General features: G+C 53.9%; 9 protein-coding genes across 9 annotated transcripts; 6 read left to right on the top strand and 3 right to left on the bottom strand.

Annotated features, from left to right (window-relative positions):
• Positions 1–155: 155 nt before the first annotated feature.
• On the top strand, positions 156–1835 carry helD1 (acyltransferase helD1). Its single transcript, XM_024826829.1, has one exon. The coding sequence runs from the start codon at positions 281–283 to the stop codon at positions 1730–1732; it is 1452 nt and encodes a 483-aa protein (XP_024686446.1). The 5' UTR covers positions 156–280; the 3' UTR covers positions 1733–1835.
• Positions 1836–1885: 50 nt separating this feature from the next.
• On the top strand, positions 1886–3565 carry cyp5081C1 (cytochrome P450 monooxygenase helB4). The gene has a single exon (XM_024826828.1). The coding sequence runs from the start codon at positions 1915–1917 to the stop codon at positions 3427–3429; it is 1515 nt and encodes a 504-aa protein (XP_024686445.1). The 5' UTR covers positions 1886–1914; the 3' UTR covers positions 3430–3565.
• A 295-nt stretch (positions 3566–3860) lies between these two features.
• helD2 (acyltransferase helD2) lies at positions 3861–5390 on the top strand. The gene has a single exon (XM_024826827.1). The coding sequence runs from the start codon at positions 3914–3916 to the stop codon at positions 5300–5302; it is 1389 nt and encodes a 462-aa protein (XP_024686444.1). The 5' UTR covers positions 3861–3913; the 3' UTR covers positions 5303–5390.
• Positions 5158–7187, bottom strand: helE (3-ketosteroid 1-dehydrogenase helE). Its single transcript, XM_024821060.1, has one exon. The coding sequence runs from the start codon at positions 7125–7127 to the stop codon at positions 5331–5333; it is 1797 nt and encodes a 598-aa protein (XP_024686443.1). The 5' UTR covers positions 7128–7187; the 3' UTR covers positions 5158–5330.
• A 4093-nt stretch (positions 7188–11280) lies between these two features.
• On the bottom strand, positions 11281–11616 carry P174DRAFT_365347 (uncharacterized protein; the record flags this gene model as incomplete). Its single annotated transcript, XM_024822051.1, has 1 exon — positions 11281–11616. A coding segment is annotated over one exon (336 nt), but the record flags the coding sequence as incomplete, so codon positions are not given.
• Positions 11617–11888: 272 nt separating this feature from the next.
• Positions 11889–13745, top strand: P174DRAFT_502319 (cytochrome P450; the record flags this gene model as incomplete). The annotated part of the gene is made up of 4 exons (XM_024831087.1): positions 11889–12791; positions 12848–12975; positions 13037–13338; positions 13393–13745. 4 exons carry the CDS (start codon positions 11889–11891, stop codon positions 13695–13697), a joined length of 1638 nt encoding a protein of 545 aa, XP_024686441.1. The 3' UTR covers positions 13698–13745.
• A 623-nt stretch (positions 13746–14368) lies between these two features.
• Positions 14369–14661, bottom strand: P174DRAFT_355431 (cytochrome b5-like heme/steroid binding domain-containing protein; the record flags this gene model as incomplete). Its single annotated transcript, XM_024821740.1, has 2 exons — positions 14369–14529; positions 14595–14661. Coding segments are annotated over 2 exons (228 nt in total), but the record flags the coding sequence as incomplete, so codon positions are not given.
• A 281-nt stretch (positions 14662–14942) lies between these two features.
• P174DRAFT_363717 (cytochrome P450) lies at positions 14943–16657 on the top strand (the record flags this gene model as incomplete). The annotated part of the gene is made up of 2 exons (XM_024821944.1): positions 14943–15072; positions 15129–16657. 2 exons carry the CDS (start codon positions 14943–14945, stop codon positions 16655–16657), a joined length of 1659 nt encoding a protein of 552 aa, XP_024686439.1.
• A 372-nt stretch (positions 16658–17029) lies between these two features.
• On the top strand, positions 17030–19319 carry P174DRAFT_479126 (asparagine synthetase B family protein; the record flags this gene model as incomplete). Its single annotated transcript, XM_024830691.1, has 3 exons — positions 17030–17800; positions 17868–18111; positions 18169–19319. 3 exons carry the CDS (start codon positions 17030–17032, stop codon positions 19317–19319), a joined length of 2166 nt encoding a protein of 721 aa, XP_024686438.1.
• Positions 19320–19344: the final 25 nt, after the last annotated feature.

Raw genomic sequence — 19344 nt, 5'->3', positions numbered from 1 at the left:
AACTGTAAATTACTGGCGGATACGAGCACAGGCCCTAAGCGAGGTCTAGCCTGGCTTGGCTGCATATACGGGTTCGGAGCTAGCGCTTGAAGAGCAATACACAAGTACCTTTCGGGTAAAAGAACGGGTCTTGGTGATATTCGTATTCATGCAACAGCGAGACAATGCTACACGAAGGTGGGCCGCCTTGGTTGCTTTCATCAATTTACCAAAGGCAGTTCCAGAGACCTGACTGCTAGATGTTGCGAACATTGATGCCTATTTCAGCTTGTGTCTCTCAATGAATGAAGAGTGCCCTGTCACCATGGAGTCAATCCCCCTCTCCCCGTTCGACCTACAAGGCTCCTTCTCCAACATCCCCTACGCCTTCTTCTACGAGAACAAGCAGTCTGAAAATGACTTTATGCCCTTTGATCTCCTCAAGGGCTCGTTATGGGCTAGTCTCAAGCAGTTCCCCATCCTGACCGGCCGTCTGCGAGCCAGGAGCACCGGGCACATCGTCGTCGAGGTCGACGCAGATAACCCCAACCAGCCCGAGATCCGGGAGACGCTCTGCGACGCCGTCCACTGGTCGCAGCTCAAGGAGGCCAGTTTTGCCTGGGATGCGTGGCCGGCGGGCGTCGCGACCGTGGGACCTGTAGCCACTGCTGCGGCGGATGGGGAAATCAAGCTGCTGAATATCCATGTAATGCGACTAGCACAGAACAGCGGAGTGATTCTCTTCATCAACATCCCCCACTACGTGGTGGACGGGGTGGGATATTTTGCTTTTATCAATCACTGGGCGGAGACGATGAGGATGCAGCAGCAGCAGCAGGAGGAGTCTAAATGTGAATTCAGCTTTGATCGTAGCATCATTCAGAGGTACTTGCCTGCGGAGCGAACTCCGTTGGATCCCCTCACGCAGTCGATCTACGGTCAGCGGAATCTGCTCGTCGACTGGCTTGCATGGCTCTCCCCGACGACGCTGGGAGGTCTACTCTCCAAGACTGCCGGCATGGCACGGGGTGAGGCTCATCTATTTCGTATCTCTCGAGCCTCTCTCGACCAGGTCCACAAAGCGGTGCAGCCTTATATCCCCGCCAGCACCCGCCTCTCGGACAACGACCTGCTCGTTGCGCTCATCAGCAAAACCTACATCCAAAGCCAGCCCCAGCCGGAGCCTCCCACGGGTCTTCTGAGCAGGCTCCGCCCTCGCCAGGGACAACCCGAAACCCACTGCACGGTGCGCGTCCCCTGCGATATCCGCCGCCATCTGAATGTGCGGGAGACATACACCGGGAATCTCCTCCTGGGGATGATGGTACGGACGCCGCTCACTGAGCTCGCTCGTCCGACCTCCTCAGAGACTCTTGCGGCGGCTGCGCTGAATGTCCGGCAGTCGATCGAGCGCGTGCAGCCGGGTCTGGTGGCCGCGTACCATGACCTGATCCGGGCGAATCCCACGAGCCATATGCGGCCGTTGGCATTCACAGCGACGCGCACGACGACCTCGCTTGTGGCGACAAGCCAGGTGCGGTTCCCGATGTACGAGGCGGATTTTGGCGGTGGCAGGCCGTGCTTTGTGTGTTTAACGCCGGTGTTTGCGGGGAGCTATACCATGGCGGCGGTTTTGCCGACGCCAGACGGGAGGGACGGAGGGGTGTATGTACTTCTGACGAGTAACGTAGAGGCTATGCAGGGGATCAAGAAGAATAAGTACTGGAATGAGCTGGTAGAGATGATTTGGTAGGACTGCATAGCAGTTTGACTCGATTATCCATTTTGAAGATATATATTCTAGTACGGGTAATCAATGCAATGTTAGCACATTTAACAAGTGTGCCCTAAATCTCTCCTCCGTATTAATATCTTTCTCCTCCCCGCACCTCTTTATTCCTCCCACAGACCGCATCTGACCTATCAAACTGCAAAATGATAGAAATCCTCCGTTTCATCCCCCTCGTTCTACTCCTCACTCTCATCTGGAGAATTACCTACGAGCTCTTCTTCTCCCCCCTTCGCCATATCCCCGGCTCTCTCCTAGCCCGCCTCTCCAGTAAATACTCCATCCTCAAGCGAGTCCTCTCTGACGGCCCCCGGTCCGTCCAAGCCGACTACCAGCGCTACGGGAACATCTACGTCCATCGCCCCAATGGCGTCAGCATCAGCCACCCCGACGACATCCGCACCGTGCTGCTGTCGCCGGAATTCCGCAAGACAAAGGTCTACGAGATGCTCGACATTGAAGGGCACGCAAGCATCTTCACCACGCGGGACCCCACGCAGGCGAGTCGTCGACGACGCCAGATCGGCCCGTATCTGAACCATGGGTATCTGGGGCGCATGGAGGGGTTGATTATGAAGTACAGCGTGCTTGCCATTAAAAACAAGTGGGATAGACTGTTGGAGGAGAGTCGCGGAGAGCACATTACGGTCAACTACCGCGATCATACGCAGTATGCGACGTTTGATACGATCGGGGCCCTGGCGTTTGGCAGGGAGTTCAATGCGCTGAAGAATGATGATCAGACGGTTATCCGGTGGATTGAGGCCACCGGGCTGTACCTGGGGATTCGGAAGAATTTCCCTCTCCTCAAGGTGTGGCCATTTTCCAGGGTGTTGCGCCAGTATCGCGAGCGGTACGAGCGGTTTATTGCTTATAGCAAGGAATCGGTGACGAGGCGAAAGAATCTGTTATCCTCTGCAGAAAAAGGACCGATGGATCTCCTGCAGGCATTCATCGATGCGGAAGACCCAGAGAATCCCCGCGTGAAGATGACGGCGGACGAGGTGATGACGGAAAGCATCGCGATGCAGCTCGCGGGCAGCGAGTCCACCTCCTTTGTGACCTCTTGGGTGATCCATCTCCTGACGCTGTATCCTCAGCACCTGGCCAAAGTCACCGAGGAGGTCCGCAGCCAGTTCTCGCCCTCCCATCTGATCACTTTCGCCGAGTGCCGCGACAACCTCCCCTATCTGGAGGCGTGCGTCTACGAAACCCTGCGGTACTCCCCGATCACCTCGGGATTTTTGCCTCGCGTCTCCTACACAAAAGGCCTCACCATCCAGGGTCACTACATTCCCCCAGGGGTGGAGGTTGCTATCAACCTCCATGGGGCGCACATCAACAAAGACGTGTGGACAAATCCGCATCTCTATGACCCCACGCGGTTTCTAGGCGATGAGCAGGCCAAGCGCAATGTATTTGCCTTTTCCTACGGACACCGCAACTGCATTGGGCGGAATCTCGCGATGATGGAGATTATGATTATCATTGCGAATCTCCTCAAGGAGTATGACATTGCACTGCCCGAGGACAGTGTGCATGGGCCGTGGAATGTGGATGCCCTGGGGAGGCCGAGGATCATGCCCACGCGCAGTGCGCTGTTCACCACGCCCAAGTATCCAGAGCGGGATTGTCGGTTGGTCGTGTCTCACAGGCAGTAACTGATACAGATGTGCCGAGTCTTGGTTAGTTGTTCTTTAGCTCACCTCGTATAAGTTGAAGCCAAGTATGCAATTTGCGATGCGATGTAACCTTCGCCACAGGGCCAAGACCCAATGGATCAATCAACGATTGTCTTTCTTAGGATCCTCAATCTGCAATGTGGTGTAACCTTCGCCACAGGGGCCAGACCCAATAGATTAAATCAATCAACGATTGTCATTCTGAGGATCTCAAACAGTAATTTACAGAAGTCATTACGCTGCTGCAGCTTGTGTAAATCAAGCAGGCCAAGAAGCAAGGAGTCTAGTCAGTGGGTCAGTCTAGATGAGGGGGAATACGAGCCGAACCCAATGAAGAGAAGATAGCTGCTAAGAATACAAAAAGAATACAGCAGTGAATGGACTGGTCTTGTATTTGGAATTTCGGCTGTATTATATCATTCTCCCACCAGAGCTATAGCGAAAGTGCAGCAATGAAAACAAGATGCAAGACCTCCTCAACATATCAAACCACGTCTATGATCTTTCTCCCCTTGACATCATCCCCAGTCACCTCTACATCACCAATGTTTTTTTCTACGAGAACAAAAGCCCCGGCCCCGGGCCATTCATGCAATCCTCCCTCCTCAAGGAGTCATTGTATCGTGCCCTGCAGAACTTCCCAATTCTTCTCGGCCATGTGCGCCGTCACGGCCGCAATGCGATGCAGATTGTTGTTGACCGCGATAATCTAAACCTCCCGCTCTACCAAGAGCAGACTCACCCGCACCTTCACTTCCGGCATCTGAAGGGCAACGGGTTCCATCGCGATGTGTGGCCCAAAGACGCCAATGTCGTTGATCCGCGTGCGTCCCCCAACGGAGAATTGATCCAGGTGCATGTCCATCGGCTGGCTGAGGAGAGTGGCGTGGTGATGGTGGTGCGGATAGCCCATTGCGCGGTGGACGCCAAGGGGTTTGTGGACTTTGTGCAGTCCTGGGGATGGTTTGCCAGGAACCACAGTCACCCCGAGGGCGAGAGCAGGCCTCGTCTGCTGATGGACCGTCGGGTGATGTACGAGTACCTTCCTGCGGATGCACGGCCAGCTCCTCCTCGCTCGATGTGGCATCCGGCATCATGGCTGCTAGGGCTATTATCAACGCTAGTGGTCCTCTTCCTCGGACTCTATAAACGCTTCCTCGGCGACAAAACCCCCCCGGACGAGATCGAGAGCCATCTCTTCTCCGTCCCCCGACACACCCTGGACCGTCTGCGCGATACAGCCACCCGCATCGACCCGTCCTCTCGTGTTTCTGATCATGATATCATCACCGCGCTCTTCACCCTCGCCTTCGCACACACCAAGCACCTGCTCACCCGCCGGGCGCAGACCGTCAAGGCCATCGTCCCCTGCGACTTTCGCCACCGCATTGGTGTCCCGAGCAACTACACAGGCAGCTGCGCAATCGGCCTGTACGTCTCCATCCCGGGCTCTCTCCTCCAAACCCCGCTCACCGCGGAATCCGTCGCGCGAGCAGCCCTCCTGTCGCGCGCAGTCGTGGATACAGCCAATAGAGCCACGATTCAGACATTCATCCGGCGGGCGCTGCGGGCGATCGCTTTTGTGGGTGACAAGGCAAACGTGCTGTATGCGATGATGGTGTCGCAGGCGTTTTCGAATCAGTCGAGACTGGGGTTTTACGAGGTGGATTTTGGAGCCGGGGCCCCGGTGATGGTTGCGCCGATGGCGTATTCGAATACCGTTGCGGTGATTTGTCCTGCGCCTGGGCCTGATGGTGTCGGTGTCCGGGTGTTTTTGACGTTGAGACCGGGAGTGATGCGGGTGTTGTTGGCGAAGGGGTTTTTGGACGAATTCACGGAGATGGTATATTAGATTGCCGCTATGCTAAGATATTGCGATACTATACATGCTCAGAAGAGATATGGTCCATTGCTATAAAAGCAAATGTCATCGCCGGTCCTAATGTAGCCCCTGCCCCGGGGTATGTCCGTCCCATCACGCTGGCAGTCGTGTTGCCGGCCGCATACAGCCCTTGCACAGGCGTCCCATCCTCTCTAATCACCCGGGCATGCTCATCCGTAAGCAGACCCCCCTTGGTGCCCAGATCGCCTGGCACAAGCGGGATCGCGTAAAAGGGCGGCGTCCGCACAGCCCCCAGGTTCGGGTTTGGCCGCACAGTCGTATCCCCAAAGTAATTGTCGAAGGCGCTTTCTCCGCGTGCAAAGTCGCTATCAACCCCGCAGTCAGCCATCTCGTTGAACCTCGCCAGCGTACCCTGCAATGCGTCCTCGTCCACCCCGATCTGCCGCGCCAGCTCCGCGATCGTCTCGGCCCGGTGGATATACCCCGCCTCCAGCGCCTGCGCAGGGGGCTGCTGCCGCGGCATCAGCGAGCCCACCGCGTACCGCTTGCGATGGTTCCAGTCGAAGACGAACCACGCCGGGACGGCCTTCCGCGCATACTGGTGGTGGCCGGCATCCGTGTACGGCTCAGCCTCGTTCATGAATCGCTTGCCAGACGAGTCAACAATCACACCAAACGGCCGCGCTCGCTCCTGCAGCGCAAAGTAATACATCCCTCGGACGGGGTCGCGCAGCGTCGGGCCCCACCATGCCTCGTCCATCAGGGCCGTCGCTGCCCCGACCCGCACACCCGCGACAATGCCGTCCCCGTCGTCGCCCGGCGCGGCACTGGTCCACTCGGCGTTCGCAGGCGGCGGGCCATACCGCTCACGGAGCCCCTGGTTATGCGCGAACCCGCCAGCGCAGAGCAGCACCCCACGACGAGCGCGGATGTTCCTCTCCCCATCTGGCGTCGCGACGCGCGCCCCGAGAACGGCCCCTTCAGGCGTAGCGATGAGCTGGCGCAGCGCCGTATCCGTGAGCACCGGGCCCTGGCCAAGCTGCGTATGCAACCACAACAGCTGCGCAACCAGCGACTTGCCCATCGTCACCGGGATCTGTCCCCGTACACGGGAAAGATATATGCTGCGGAGGAGCACGCGCAGCACGGCCCCGACATCCCGCCACGACGACCCCATGCGCGTCGCGCTGCTGGCTTCGTACGTGAACAGCGGGAGCGACCGGCCAGGCCGCTGCCGGATCGCCTCCGTCCATTTCTCGCCGAGTTCGAGTCGCCGCGCATCGAACACGTCCGGCTCGATGGAGCGCCCGCCGGTCGGTAGTGCACCGTGCGCGTGCGGATAGTAATCTGGACAGCCTGGGCTGAGGCGCCAGGCGAATCCCCGGTCCCGGAGGAAGGAGACCATGCGGGGGCCGTGGGTGAGAAAGGCGCGTTTGCGGGCGGGGGATGAGGCGCGGCGGACGTCGGTGTCGTCGGGGGTGTCAGCGTCGATGACAGATGTCAGGTAGGTCATTGCCTGCTCTGGGGTGTCGGTTATGCCGGCCTCCACGGCGAGCGGGTTATTAGGGATCCAGAGGCCGCCGCCGGAGTAGGCCGAGGTGCCGCCTATTTGGGCATCTTTCTCGATGACTAGGGATGAGAGCCCGTGGGAGTGGGCGCGTAGAGCGGCGGTGAGGCCTGCGGCGCCGCTGCCGACGATTAGGACGTCGGTTTCTTGGTCGAATCGATGGCCGTTTGTCTGTGCTGTAGTTAAATGGCGGGCTTGAGGCAGGATGGCACGGTGGAAGTGGGTTGGTAGGATTAGTCTGCGGAGTTGTTGTCTTGCGGCCATCATGCTGTAGGATAGTGCCAACAAACTAGTTTATTATCATTTCTGAGACTCAATATCAGGTCATTCGCTTATCTTTTATATTGGATCTTTGATCTATGTTCTGAATCAAGTTACTCGGCCAGTTGAGAAATACTCGTGCGTCCAGCGGATGAATGAAAATTACGGTGGCTTGCATACCTAGTAGTATGGCATTTGAAATTAGATCAACCCAATAATACCTCTGCTTTTGTTTTAATGTTCGTTTACTTTCATTTACTATTTTTACACAGCTCTAAAATCTGTCCAGAAGTACGTACCTTTTTCTATTGGGATACATTGCCATTCATTGTGTCAAGGGCCTGGCCTATACCCAAGAGGTCATACCTTGTCTCATTCAAGTTTTCAACTGATGCTGCTTTCTTCGGTTGATTATGCAGCAGCTTCTCCACCCGTGCTTTTGTTAGAACAAACAAGTCAGGGTACCAAGAGGACACAAAGACGTTTTGGAGGAGACGAACACTGCTTGCCCTTTGGCTCTACAAACCACTGAATTCATGAACGGACCGGACAAGCTGAAAGATTTCTCTTCTAGATGTTCGATATTGTAACCCTCAATCCTAGAAGATATAATACAATAAGACGAAAAAAGCGATTCAATATGTCTGATGGTCCTATGTGCCACGTATTCCAAATTATTATCACCCTGTCACTCGTCGACACATTGAGGCAAGACCTGCCGATTCCCAGTGCTATACCTCCGACACTCCCTCTTCTATTCTATCCGATGCCTCCATGAGAAGATCCACAATCGACGCGGGGCTGTCGCACTCTTCAGCAAGATCCAGTAGGGCCTGGACACTAAGTCGATTGACACATTGATAAACGCTGGGTGCAGTTAGAGTTCGAACAACTGCCTCATGCTCATTAGCGATTGCCCAGTGCAAGGCCGTCCAGCCGTCATGGTCCTGTGTCGAACTTGAGGCACCAGCAGCAAGTAGAGTCTCCACAAGGAGATCCTCCCCTTCGGCAGCGGCAATGTGCAGGGCAGTTTTGCCCACGTTATCCCGAGCAGAAATGTCGGCTCCTGCATCTAGTAGAAGTTGAATAACGCTAACTTCACCAGTAAGAATCGCCTTGTGCAATGATGTGGACCCACTTTCGTCTTTCCAAAGGACGTCTATACCACGATCAATGAGTGAGGGCATTGTGCATTCGCAGCCCATTTCCACTAGGCTTAGAAATGCCTCGTTACAGCTCTCATCCAGGGTCGAACCTGCTTGAAGGAGCACTTCGGACACCTCTGGACATCCCTCAGCAATTGCATAGGCAAGTGGCGAATAGTTCTCCCCGTCTCTGATATTGACCTTGCCGCCGGATTCCAGGAGAATCCGGGTTATCTCTTCCTCCCCGTTCATTGCAGCAAAGTGTAGGGCTGCTCTCCCGCCGCGCTCGACCAGGTTCACCCCACCCCCGAATCCACCAGTAACCGAACCATGTTCCCATGCCCTCTTTGAGCGGCGAAGTGCAGTGCCGATTCCCCATGCTCATTTTGAGTGTTAACGGAAGCGCCATGTTCTAACAATTTTTGAGCGATACCAACATGGCCATCTTTAGCTGCCCAATGGAGTGGTGTCCATCCACTATGTGTCATAGCATTGACGTCAGCTCCGTGATTGAGCAAGGGCAGGACCGACTCTTCATGCTCTTTAGCAGCCCAGTGTAACGGGGTCTGATTCTTCAAATTTCTTGCATCGACAGGAGCTCCGGAGCTTAGAAGAAGAGAGACCACAGCCGCATTATCCGAACAAACAGCCAGGTGTAATGGAGTGTCGCCGTTGCTGTCAGAGATTGAAGGATCACTTCCTGTCTCAAGAAGCAGCCGCACAGCCTCATAATGACCGGCAGCACAACTTTGAGAGAGAGGCGTTTTGTCTTCGCTGGTTAGGGCAGCCACACTTGCACCGGCGTCTAATAGGACCTGCATTATCTCGACACGACCTAAAAGGCTTGCCCAGTGCAATGGTGTAGCCCTATCACGACCTTGCGCCATTGGGCTAACTCCCGCACCGAGGAGCTTTTGGACCACTCCTAGGTGCCCTTCTTCAACAGCAAGGTGCAACGGGCTATCGCCTTCATGGTCTGGCGTGGAACCACTTGCCCCACCATCCAGAAGCATTTGGACGATCTCCACGTGGCCCTCCGAAGCTGCTAAATGAAGAGGTGTATGCCCGCACGAATCCACCGTGTGCACACAGGCGCCACCGTTGACCAGAATCTTTGCGATGCGGGCGTACCCCTTGATGGCAGCGGCATGGAGCGTTGTCCGCTCTAATTTACCGATCTTTGTGTCCAAAATGTTGGCCCCCTTGTTTATCAGCACCTCGACCACATTATCACGGCCGGTAATGATGGCAAGGTCCAGGGGTGTAAGCCCATTTTTATGGCGGGCGTTTATATCCGCACCAACAGCAAGAAGCATCCTGACGACAGCTACATGGCCAAAACAACATGCATGATGTAAGGCTGTGCTTCCGTCATAATCGACAGCACATGGGTCCGCCCCTCCATCCAGAAAATGGCGAACAAGATTGACATGACCACAGACAGCTGCAGCAAACAGAATGGTTCGTCCCCTTTCTAGCTCTCGAGCACTCCGCGATAAGACTACTAATGACGCAAAGCCCTCCGTGGCCTGTGCCAGAGCTACAAGGTCTCGTGGATCAAGGTATTCCGCCAACTCCAAAAGGACCTCCGGGGGAAGTGGTAGGCCATACCAAGAACTCATCTTGGACATTGAGCCTCGTGGCTGGCGTGGAACCTTTGTCATGGATTGGATCTTGCCTGGACTACGAGAAGCGGTTGGAACTGAGCCAAGCCCAGCTCCTTGGGATGGCCAGTTCTGCCCCCTTAGTCAGCAATCAGGCTATTTAACTAACTACGGGACGGAGTCTCGTACCCCCTAATACCACACTTCCTCTACCCCGTATGCTTCCTCAGAACCAGTCGGCCACGTGCCAGTAGTATCTGATGGACCTTTCTAAATTGTTGACGCGACGCGTGCTGCGCATGCTGTAGCCTTGAAATGACAAAGAACACAAGTGAATGAAAATTAATGCAGAGTTGGGTAAAACATAAAAGATGAAATAATGCACGTGTTTTTTAGGATTAGCCAATCATATGCGCGTGAGCTAGCATAACATTGCGGAGTAATATATGATTGGATAAGAATGGATGCACAATACATCCGCGAAGCCAAGGTGAATAAGACGGATGGGGCTCTCAGCAGAAGATATTGCGAGTATCCGTCTGGTGAGCGAGAAATCGACAGCCAAGAGTTCAATACGAGAGACTCTACTGTCTGCTCGTGTTCAGAGACGACGCCACGCGCATCATGTCCACCGAAAATAATCGTATTACCCGGTGCGATTCCCTAGGCTAGGAACCGAACCCAAACCGCTGCGAGTTCGGTGAGGTTCGGGTTCGATTTTTGCGGTTCGGTTATGCAACTCTAATTTACATGGACTTAGCATTACTATTATTATTAGTAAAGCAGTGATGAGGATGCATGACTAGTGATGGTATGATATATGGATAAATATAACTGGCTAGATGTGAAATAACAGTCTATTATCATTTAACTCCTTCATTGTTTCAGGTATTATTGGGTTATTAAAGAAGGTTTTACTCTCAAGGTTTATCCCAACCATGGAGTTTATGCCTTCCTTCGGCCCGTACAGGTTTCTTAAAAAAGCCTAATAGTCATAGTTCCCAAATATTGAAATGATTGCGATTTTTCCGTTCTCATTGGCAGTAAGCTTAGTGCAGTATAAGTTGAAGGAGCCAATAGGAGCGGCTGTGAAAATAATTCCAGGGAAATTGCCTCGGCTGTGGCCGAGTCACATGTGGGGTGGAAACCTTTGGTTCCACTATTCCCGTATTTTGAAAGCTTGAATCAACCGGTTATGGAAGGTTGCTTTCCCAAACGGCGGGGGATGTGCATCATCTAGTTTCCATTCTTTCATAACGGCCGCTCGAGGCCGCTGCACCTTCTGTAGCGCCCTGTCAGAGCTATAATGTGTTATCTACTCTCGTCTATATCTTGGAACTGCTGGATGACCTGGATGACGCTTTGCATCTTGCACGCTGCTGCAGGCTGATCTACAGGACTTTTAACTCGTCAAACACCCGATTGAGAATGGCACTTATCAGCCCGCTTTGTAAGGGTTTTATCCAGCTTGTAGGTCACTACCCAATCGCCGGCGGGCTCATGCACAGGTAATTTAAGCTCAGGATTGTGCCTGTTAATTGCCCTTGCAAACAGCACCCTGGCGTAGGGAGGGTCAAACACGGATGTTGTTTCGCCAGTCACAGAGTTTTTGATTTCCGCTGTAGCCAAAACCTCGTCTATAGAGATGTACTCCTCCGGGTTTGGCACAGATGCCTTCTCAATTTGTTCCTTTATGTTTATGTGCTTTGCAGTCTCAGGATCGAACCGGGTGTCAAGGAAGTATAACGCGTTTAGACTTCACACTATAACACGCTTACACAGAGTATACTCGTGGCGTTTGTGACGAAAATGGTGCAAGAGGGGGCAGCGGGTGACTGAGTTGAGCGCGGCCCTTTCCAAATTGGGCGGTGGCCGCCGTATAGTAAAACCAGAGAGGATAGCAAGGCTATACCAACCTGCCATTTCGCGCAATTAAGGCTTGTGCGCATGCGACTTCTAGATCTCTGAGTTTTCTACAGTCACTGCTCCTCCACTCTGGCATCATCCATTCGCACAAGATGCAATTCGCGTTAGAAGCGCTCGCCTTGGCCGCTGGAGCCATCTGCTACGTGGGGTACTTTAACCGTGGCGAACATCACTTGCATGGCATGACCTACATCCAAATACACGCAGTCGCCTTTGCAGCCTTGGCGGCTTTGCAGTATCGACTTGGCTTTGCCTTGGAAGAGGCTCTGAAACGATCATGCCTGTACGATGGTCTCTTTCTATTGGGCTTGTATGCGAGTCTTTTCTTTTACCGTGCTTTCCGACACCCGCTCAACGTCTTCCCTGGACCATGGATCGCACGAATCAGCAGCTTCTACATGACGTTCTCCATCAGACGGATGCAAATGTATAATACTTTACACAAGCTGCACGAAAAGTATGGTTACTTTGTGCGCATTGGCACCCAAGAACTGTCAATCACCCACCCCAAGGCGGTGCAGCAGATCTTCGGAGCCGATTCGGTGTGTCAAAAAGGCCCCTGGTACGACCTTACTCGCCCACAAGACTCGGTCCTTCTCCGCCGGACCTTTGCCGGGCATGCCGAACTGCGTTCGGTCTGGAGTCAAGCATTCTCTACAAAAGCTGTCAGGAGCTACGAGACAAGAATTCATCCTTATCGGGCCAAACTCATGCATGAGCTCGATGCTCATGCTGGGCAGCCGGTGAATGTGAACCATTGGTTAGGGTTGTATTCGTGGGATGTTTTGAGCGATTTGTCTTTCGGCCACCCCTTCGGCATGCTAGACACCAAGGACAAACACTGGGCAATGGATATCCTGGACAACGGAATGAGCGTTATTGGCATTCATCTGCCAATGTGGTTTTTCCACATTCTGCGTGCGCTCCCCGGTGGCAATAAGGACTTGAAGGTCATGTTGAAGTACTGCACCGAAGAAATGCGTAGGAGATGGGAGGTTCGACCCCATCCACTTGCTTGTGATCAGGGTTACCGCTCACCATATCTACACAGTACGAGCCTAAGATCCCAGACGTTATGAGTGCACTGTTTGCCCCGTACCGGAGGAACGAGAAAGTATTCGATGAGGCTGCCATAAACCTTCTGGCTGGAGAATCTCATCTGCTTATTAACGCTGGAAGGTACGATACTCATGGGCAACCCGTGATTGAGCACAGAGTGATTGACTGACTCCCCGCCTAGCGATACCACCAGAATCACCATGTCTTGCATCCTGTGGATTCTTGCTCAACGGCCGGAGCTTGCGGACAGGCTGCGCGAGGAGTTGAGGCCGTATATTCCGGAGTCTCCGGACGAGCTTGTGATGGATGATCAAATCAGGAACCTTAACTTGCTGAATGGAGTTGTTCAGGAGGCACTGCGCATGTGGCCACCAAGCCCCAGTCACCCGACACGGCTGTCCCCACCAGAGGGCACCATAATCGCTGGCCGATTTATCCCTGGCGGAACACAACTGATCGCGCCCCAATACGTCATCGGGCGAGGTAAGTAGTTGCTACAGACCCGTGCATAAGTTTGTCCACTCTCCACTGACCCAGGAACAGACGAACTCATATTCCCGCGAGCGAATGAGTTTATCCCTGAACGGTGGTACAGTCTCCCGGAATTGGTCAGGGACAAGAACGCAATAGCGCCATTCTCCCTGGGTCCCATGAATTGCGCCGGAAAGCATCTTGCGTTGACCAATATTCGGGTCACAATCTCGAGGCTGGTCATGCACTACAATCTGAAATTTGCCCCTAGCAAAACTGACCCGGTAGCTGGTTTTGAACAAGGCATGTATGAGCATTTTGCAATGCAGGCTGGCCCATTGTACCTTTGTTTGGAGAAGAGGAACAAATGACCAACTGGTTGTGGCGTTTGGTTGATCAAGTCGTGGAGTAGAATTGGGGGGTTCGAAGAATTTAGAGTGGTGGTAGTTTGCTGAATCAAACCTCTGAATCATTTATGTGGCATTAAATGATATTTCTTTGCATAGTCAGTGCGTTATAGTATCTTAGTATACCGTTGGGCGACAAGAGAACCACGAGATGACGACAATCCATCAGGCATTGGTAAGATAGCCTCGTCAGAATGTTGGGAAGAACAGTTGCAGGCCTTTGGGCGACAGAACCTAGAAGGCCCAACGTAACACAGTCTCATCTATCTTCGGGTCTTTCTTGGTATGGTGGGTGGAAAACTAAATACATCATTCTGATAGTCAAAAGACGACAGAAATAGCCCATCAAGGTATCTAAAACCAAGGAAGCTGAGTGATGAAGCAATTGCAATCCCTGCCAAGACTCCATGTCCAGGTTGTAGGTCGGCGTTCATTGGGAGTATATCCTGAAAGTTTCCAAATCTTGGGAGAAGGTGGCGGTATGAAAGAACCATTGCACCGTACGCAGTCAATAGCGTCACTGCCGGTTTCGCCCATGGATAGACAATGGGCCAGTTGATACCGAGTGCACCACTCCGATTTTGCTTCCTAGTTGCATTTCGAGGATGGTGCGAACTTGCACCAGCTCGTCCACGGCTTCCGACAAGCCTGCCGACGCGGTACTGTTGCATATTGGCGATATTTCCTTCGCTGTGGCCGGCATACTCGAACGCCTCGGTACCGTCAGTTCCTGCGCAGTTTTCGAGTGCCTCAATGCCGCCAGGGTGGTCGGAGCTGAAGGCTGTCAAGTCGTATACTAGGGCGCTGGTCAGCTTTAAAGCATGATTATTTGACAGGATAACGCTGGTGAACTACCAACACCGTGAACCGCGATCCATAACGACTGTAGGGTAGTGTGGTCCGCCAATTGCTCGACTGTGATGCTTTCGCCTGGATGGGCGGTCATGGATGCGATGGTTGCTGCGTTCCAGTAGAGAGGAAATGTCGGAACAAGGGAAAGAACGTTCTCTGGGAGAAGGAGATCATGATTACTGCCAGTAAACATTTCTCCACTAAACCCAACGTGGACAACCGCCAACGGGCTTCCGAAAACAATCTCTGGCCGCGCTACCAAAATCAGGAGCGTAGCATCATGCGCATATAACTTGCCAGACTGCTTGACTGTCGTCTGATTCTGCTCGTACATTCGGTGCAGGGTGGTCGCGAAACATGTATCAAAAGTTCCACATCGGACAACAAACCGATACATATGCTCACACCCTCGACGTCTCCAAGTTCCCCAGCATTGAGCAACTCAGAGCGACCTTGGCTGAAGTTTTTGGATTTGCCGATGCAAAGAGTGCGCACTGCCCCCGTTCTCAGGGGATCATTGCAGACTTGGCTAACTCGCGATAGCATTATGGCTTGTCGACGAAAATGGCAACCCGTTATCGGATCTCCAGAGCGTGGCTACGACGACAGACAATGTCGAAGTGCGAGCGACAGCGCATGAGTCCATCCGCGAGCCTCCCGGGCCTCGCGTTATCCCGTTCGTTGGCAACCGCTACGAGCTGTATCCAGACATTCTCGGAAACTACGACCGCTTATTCTCGCTCTACGGGCCAATGATCAAGACGGTCAATATGGGAACCACCATCTACCACACAAACGACCCCGCCATTGCCCGCCACGTGCTGCGCGAGGATCACCTCTTCACCAAGACCACGTCCGACCCATCACACCCGTTGCACTACATGGCGGACCAGGACTGCCTGTTTACTTGCGACAGCGCATCTCCAGCTTTTGCGCCGAGCCACAAATTTGTGCCTCCCACGATGTCGCCACGAGCTATCGCCCACTTTTTGCCACTGATTCAGGATGCGGCTCAATCCATCTTTCCGGCATTCGATCACTTGGCCGACGCGAATCTCGCAATCAATGTCTACCAGTACATGTTCAAGCTCGCCGCTCAGATTGTCTGGCGAGTCATGCTCAATCAGGACCTGAAGCATTTTGAGTCGCCCAAGACGCCGCCGTCGTTTCCCGTTCGGCTCTTTGGCCAGTACCTCTCGCTGATGAAGAAATCGTCCATGCGGCCGCAGTGGATCAAATATCTTCCCTTTGGCGATACCGTCAAATTGAAAAGTGTCCGCCAGCAAGTGCTGGATACAACCGAAGAGGCCATGAAGGCGAGCGTGCAAGCGGACGGTCCTCCCCTCAGTTTATCCGAGCCCACTGCCATTCAGAGCGCTACCTGCGTGGCTGACTTCTTGTACCGTGCGCGCGACAAGCAGGGCAAAGGGCTCCCGTATGAGCTGGTTCTCGGCAATGTGGTAGTGAGCTGTGGTGCGGGGTTCACCACCAGTTCATCTCTGCTCTCCTGGGCTCTGTATTCCGTCGTGCGGTATCCTGGTAACCAGCAACGACTCTTCGAGGAGATCAGCAGCCACCGTAGTAGTAACGATGGCCGATGGACCTACGATGACATCCATGGGATGAAGTTTCTCGACTGCTTCGTCAAAGAGGTTCTGCGTCTTCATAGCCCCAGCTTCCAGACAGCACGCAACGCAAAACAAGATGCGGTCCTGCCCGGTGGGTACCTGATCCCCAAGGGTTCCATTGTCATTGCCTGCTTTCCGAGTTTACACAAGAACCCAGCCCATTGGGAGAATCCGCAGCGTTTTGACCCGCACCGGTGGGCGCAGCAAGGTCTTGCGACGCAAATGGCTCGCCAAGGGTCATACACTCCATTTGCAGCAGGGGCTCGCGGCTGTGTGGGCTTCAATTTGGCGCTGACCCAGGTCAAGATAGTTCTGGTCGAGTTGGTCTACCGATACGAATTTGACGACTCGTCACCGGAGACAGTCGTGTACGATCCCGAGTTCTTGGTCGTGAGGCCCTTGAATTTCTACGCGGGAATAACGAGGCGCATGCATCCAGATTAACAGTGTAGATGTTTCTTGGTTCTGAACTGTGTTGAATGCCGTTTGTAGTGACGACCCTGTACATACTCTATTCGCAGTTTCGCGCCTGCGTTGCTTCTTAAGTCGCCATGGCCAGATTTGGCTGATCCCGTCGGCGGCCCCGATTTGCTTAGGCCCGCCAGGCCATCCTGCATGGCCAAACCGGTTGTGACCAGATTGTAAGCGGCTGCTTCCCTAGTTTGTTTTACTGTTGCTGGATCTCGCGTAACTCGCGGACGGTTAGTTTCATCACTACCATGTGGACACCAGCAGTGCCGCTGGTATAACTTATTAAAGTCAGTGTCTTCGTGCACCTGGTTCCAACTATCAAGGGTATCTTAAGAAGCATCAATAATGTGTGGAATCTCTGCGTGTCTCTCGCTTGCACCGGCTAGGAATGGCTACGCGAAACATGCAGGTGTTACCAGCAACGGGGAATCCAGGCCCCGCATCACGACCAACAGGGAAGGACATCCTCTTGCTACGCAGCTTCAAGCCTCGTTGGATGTGATTGCCCACCGCGGCCCTGACGATTCCGGGGTCTGGATAAATGAGACCGAGAAGGTCGGGCTGGGCCACTGTCGGCTCTCCATCAACGATCTATCATCTGCTGGGCGTCAACCTCTCCACAGCAGCGACGGCCACGTTCACGTTGTGGTCAATGGCGAGATTTACGACTATGATCGATTACGGTATGAGTGCGAAACCGTTCACCATTACGCCTTCCAGAGCGACAGCGACAGCGAACTTGTGCTGGCGCTTTACCAAGTCTTTGGTGCCCCAGGGTTCTTTGCCCATCTGCGAGGGGAATTTGCATTTGTGCTCTATGATGACCGCCCAGGTTCTCGACGATTGATTGCGGCACGCGACCGTTATGGAATCAAGCCGCTGGTCTATACTCGACTCGGGTCCAGCCTCCTCATCGCGTCCGAGGCCAAGGCTTTCTTACCTTTCGGCTGGAGTCCTCGCTGGGATGTTTGCGCAATTGCCGACGCAGGTTGGATGTTTGACGACCGAACGCTGTTCCGCGGTGTTCGAAAGGTGCTACCAGGACACTATCTTGAAACGACGGAAGATGGCGGCGTGCGACAGGTCCAATATTGGGATGCTGAATACGAAGACAAGGTTGGTCCACTGGAGCATCAGTGCGCGGAACCTAAAGCTCACTCTCTTTCCGCAGACAAAACCTGAGATACGCACCATGGACGAAATGGTAGCTGGCGTTCGTGAGCGGCTTGTCGATTCTGTCCGTCTCCGCCTGCGTGCCGATGTGCCTGTTGGCATCTACCTTTCCGGGGGGATCGACTCTTCGGCCATCGCGGGGATCGTCACTGATCTTGCACGGAAGGAACATGCCAAGATTGGAAGCGAACACACCACTGGTGTGACCTGCTTTAGTGTGGCTTTCCCGGAAATCTCGGGCTACGACGAGTCGCGTAAGTCCTGGTGGCTGGTGATCCTGTACTTGTGCTGTACAAACTAACAGCCAGCAGAGATTGCCGAGCGCACCGCTGAATGGCTTGGAGTCAAGACCATCAAGAGAACTATCACCGAGGAGACGCTGGCTGAGAACTTCGAAGACGCTGTTTTCCATTGTGAGCACCACCACTTCGACCTCAATTTTGTGGCCAAATTTGCGCTGTCCACATTGCCGCAGGAACACGGCGTCAAGGTCGTCCTGACTGGCGAAGGCGCCGACGAGCACTTTGGGGGCTATCCATACTTTTTCAGCGAGTTCCTCCGCGAAGCCGATGAAGCCCTCCCGGACTCTCATTTTTCTCAAAACAGTAGCCTTCGGAGCCAAATGTTCGAATCGGCGCAGCGGGAGATGAAAGGCATTTGGCAAAAAGGTGGTGCCACCGCGTACGAGAATAGACCAGCCGTTCCAAGCATCGCAGGGCCGGGGGCAGCAGACATGAGCGATAATCTGCTCGCGTGGCATCCCAGCGCCTCCCTTTTTGCGCCGTGGATACAAGCACGACAAGGCAGCGACGATTGCCGCAGAACCATTCTCAACTCGTATCCAAAAACCGTCCAAGCCAAGATGCGGACCCGATGGCATCCCCTCCATACTTCCATGTACATGTGGAACAAGAACTCGTTGGCCAACGTCTTGCTGTCATGCCTGGGCGATCGCACAGAGATGGCACACAGTGTCGAAGCGCGCACGCCATTTCTCGACCATCACCTCACTGAGTATGTCAACCGATTGCCTCCAAGCGCCAAGTTGCGCTACACGGCGGAAACTGCAAGCGACTCCGGTGAAGTGGGCCCGATCTGGACCAAGTCCAGCGTTGCGTTGCAATCTCTGAATGAAAAATGGATCCTCCGCGAGGCAGTACATCCTTATATAACGGATGAACTGTACCGGCGAAAAAAGCACCCGTTCCTGGCTCCCACTCGATGGGGGAAGGACGGGCCATTGTATCGAAAGCTCAAGGCCCTGCTGACACGAGACGCTGTAGAGGGCCTGGGTTTTGTTAGCTGGACCACGATCCAGGACGCCATGGGGATTGCCTGGGGTGAGGCTGCAGACCCCAAAGCCTTTCGACTTTTGCTTTATTGTGGTGCCTGGGTCACCCTTAGCCAGCGTATGGGTGTAGCCAGGGCAGACGAGGCTGATTGGGAATTACCCGCACTGTAGCGTATGCCTCTATAGCTTTATAGAT

The sequence above is a fragment of the Aspergillus novofumigatus genome, assembly GCF_002847465.1.
Source record: "Aspergillus novofumigatus IBT 16806 chromosome Unknown P174scaffold_2, whole genome shotgun sequence".
NCBI lineage: Eukaryota > Fungi > Ascomycota > Eurotiomycetes > Eurotiales > Aspergillaceae > Aspergillus > Aspergillus novofumigatus.
The sequence above is the reverse complement of the archived record's forward strand: the minus strand, read 5'-3'. Positions and strand labels throughout refer to the sequence as shown.

Coding starts and splice junctions, on each gene's coding strand:
- helD2 (XM_024826827.1), top strand. CDS start 3,914: ATGCAAGACCTCCTCAACATATCAAACCACGTCTATGATCTTTCTCCC.
- helE (XM_024821060.1), bottom strand. CDS start 7,127: ATGATGGCCGCAAGACAACAACTCCGCAGACTAATCCTACCAACCCAC.
- helD1 (XM_024826829.1), top strand. CDS start 281: ATGAATGAAGAGTGCCCTGTCACCATGGAGTCAATCCCCCTCTCCCCG.
- cyp5081C1 (XM_024826828.1), top strand. CDS start 1,915: ATGATAGAAATCCTCCGTTTCATCCCCCTCGTTCTACTCCTCACTCTC.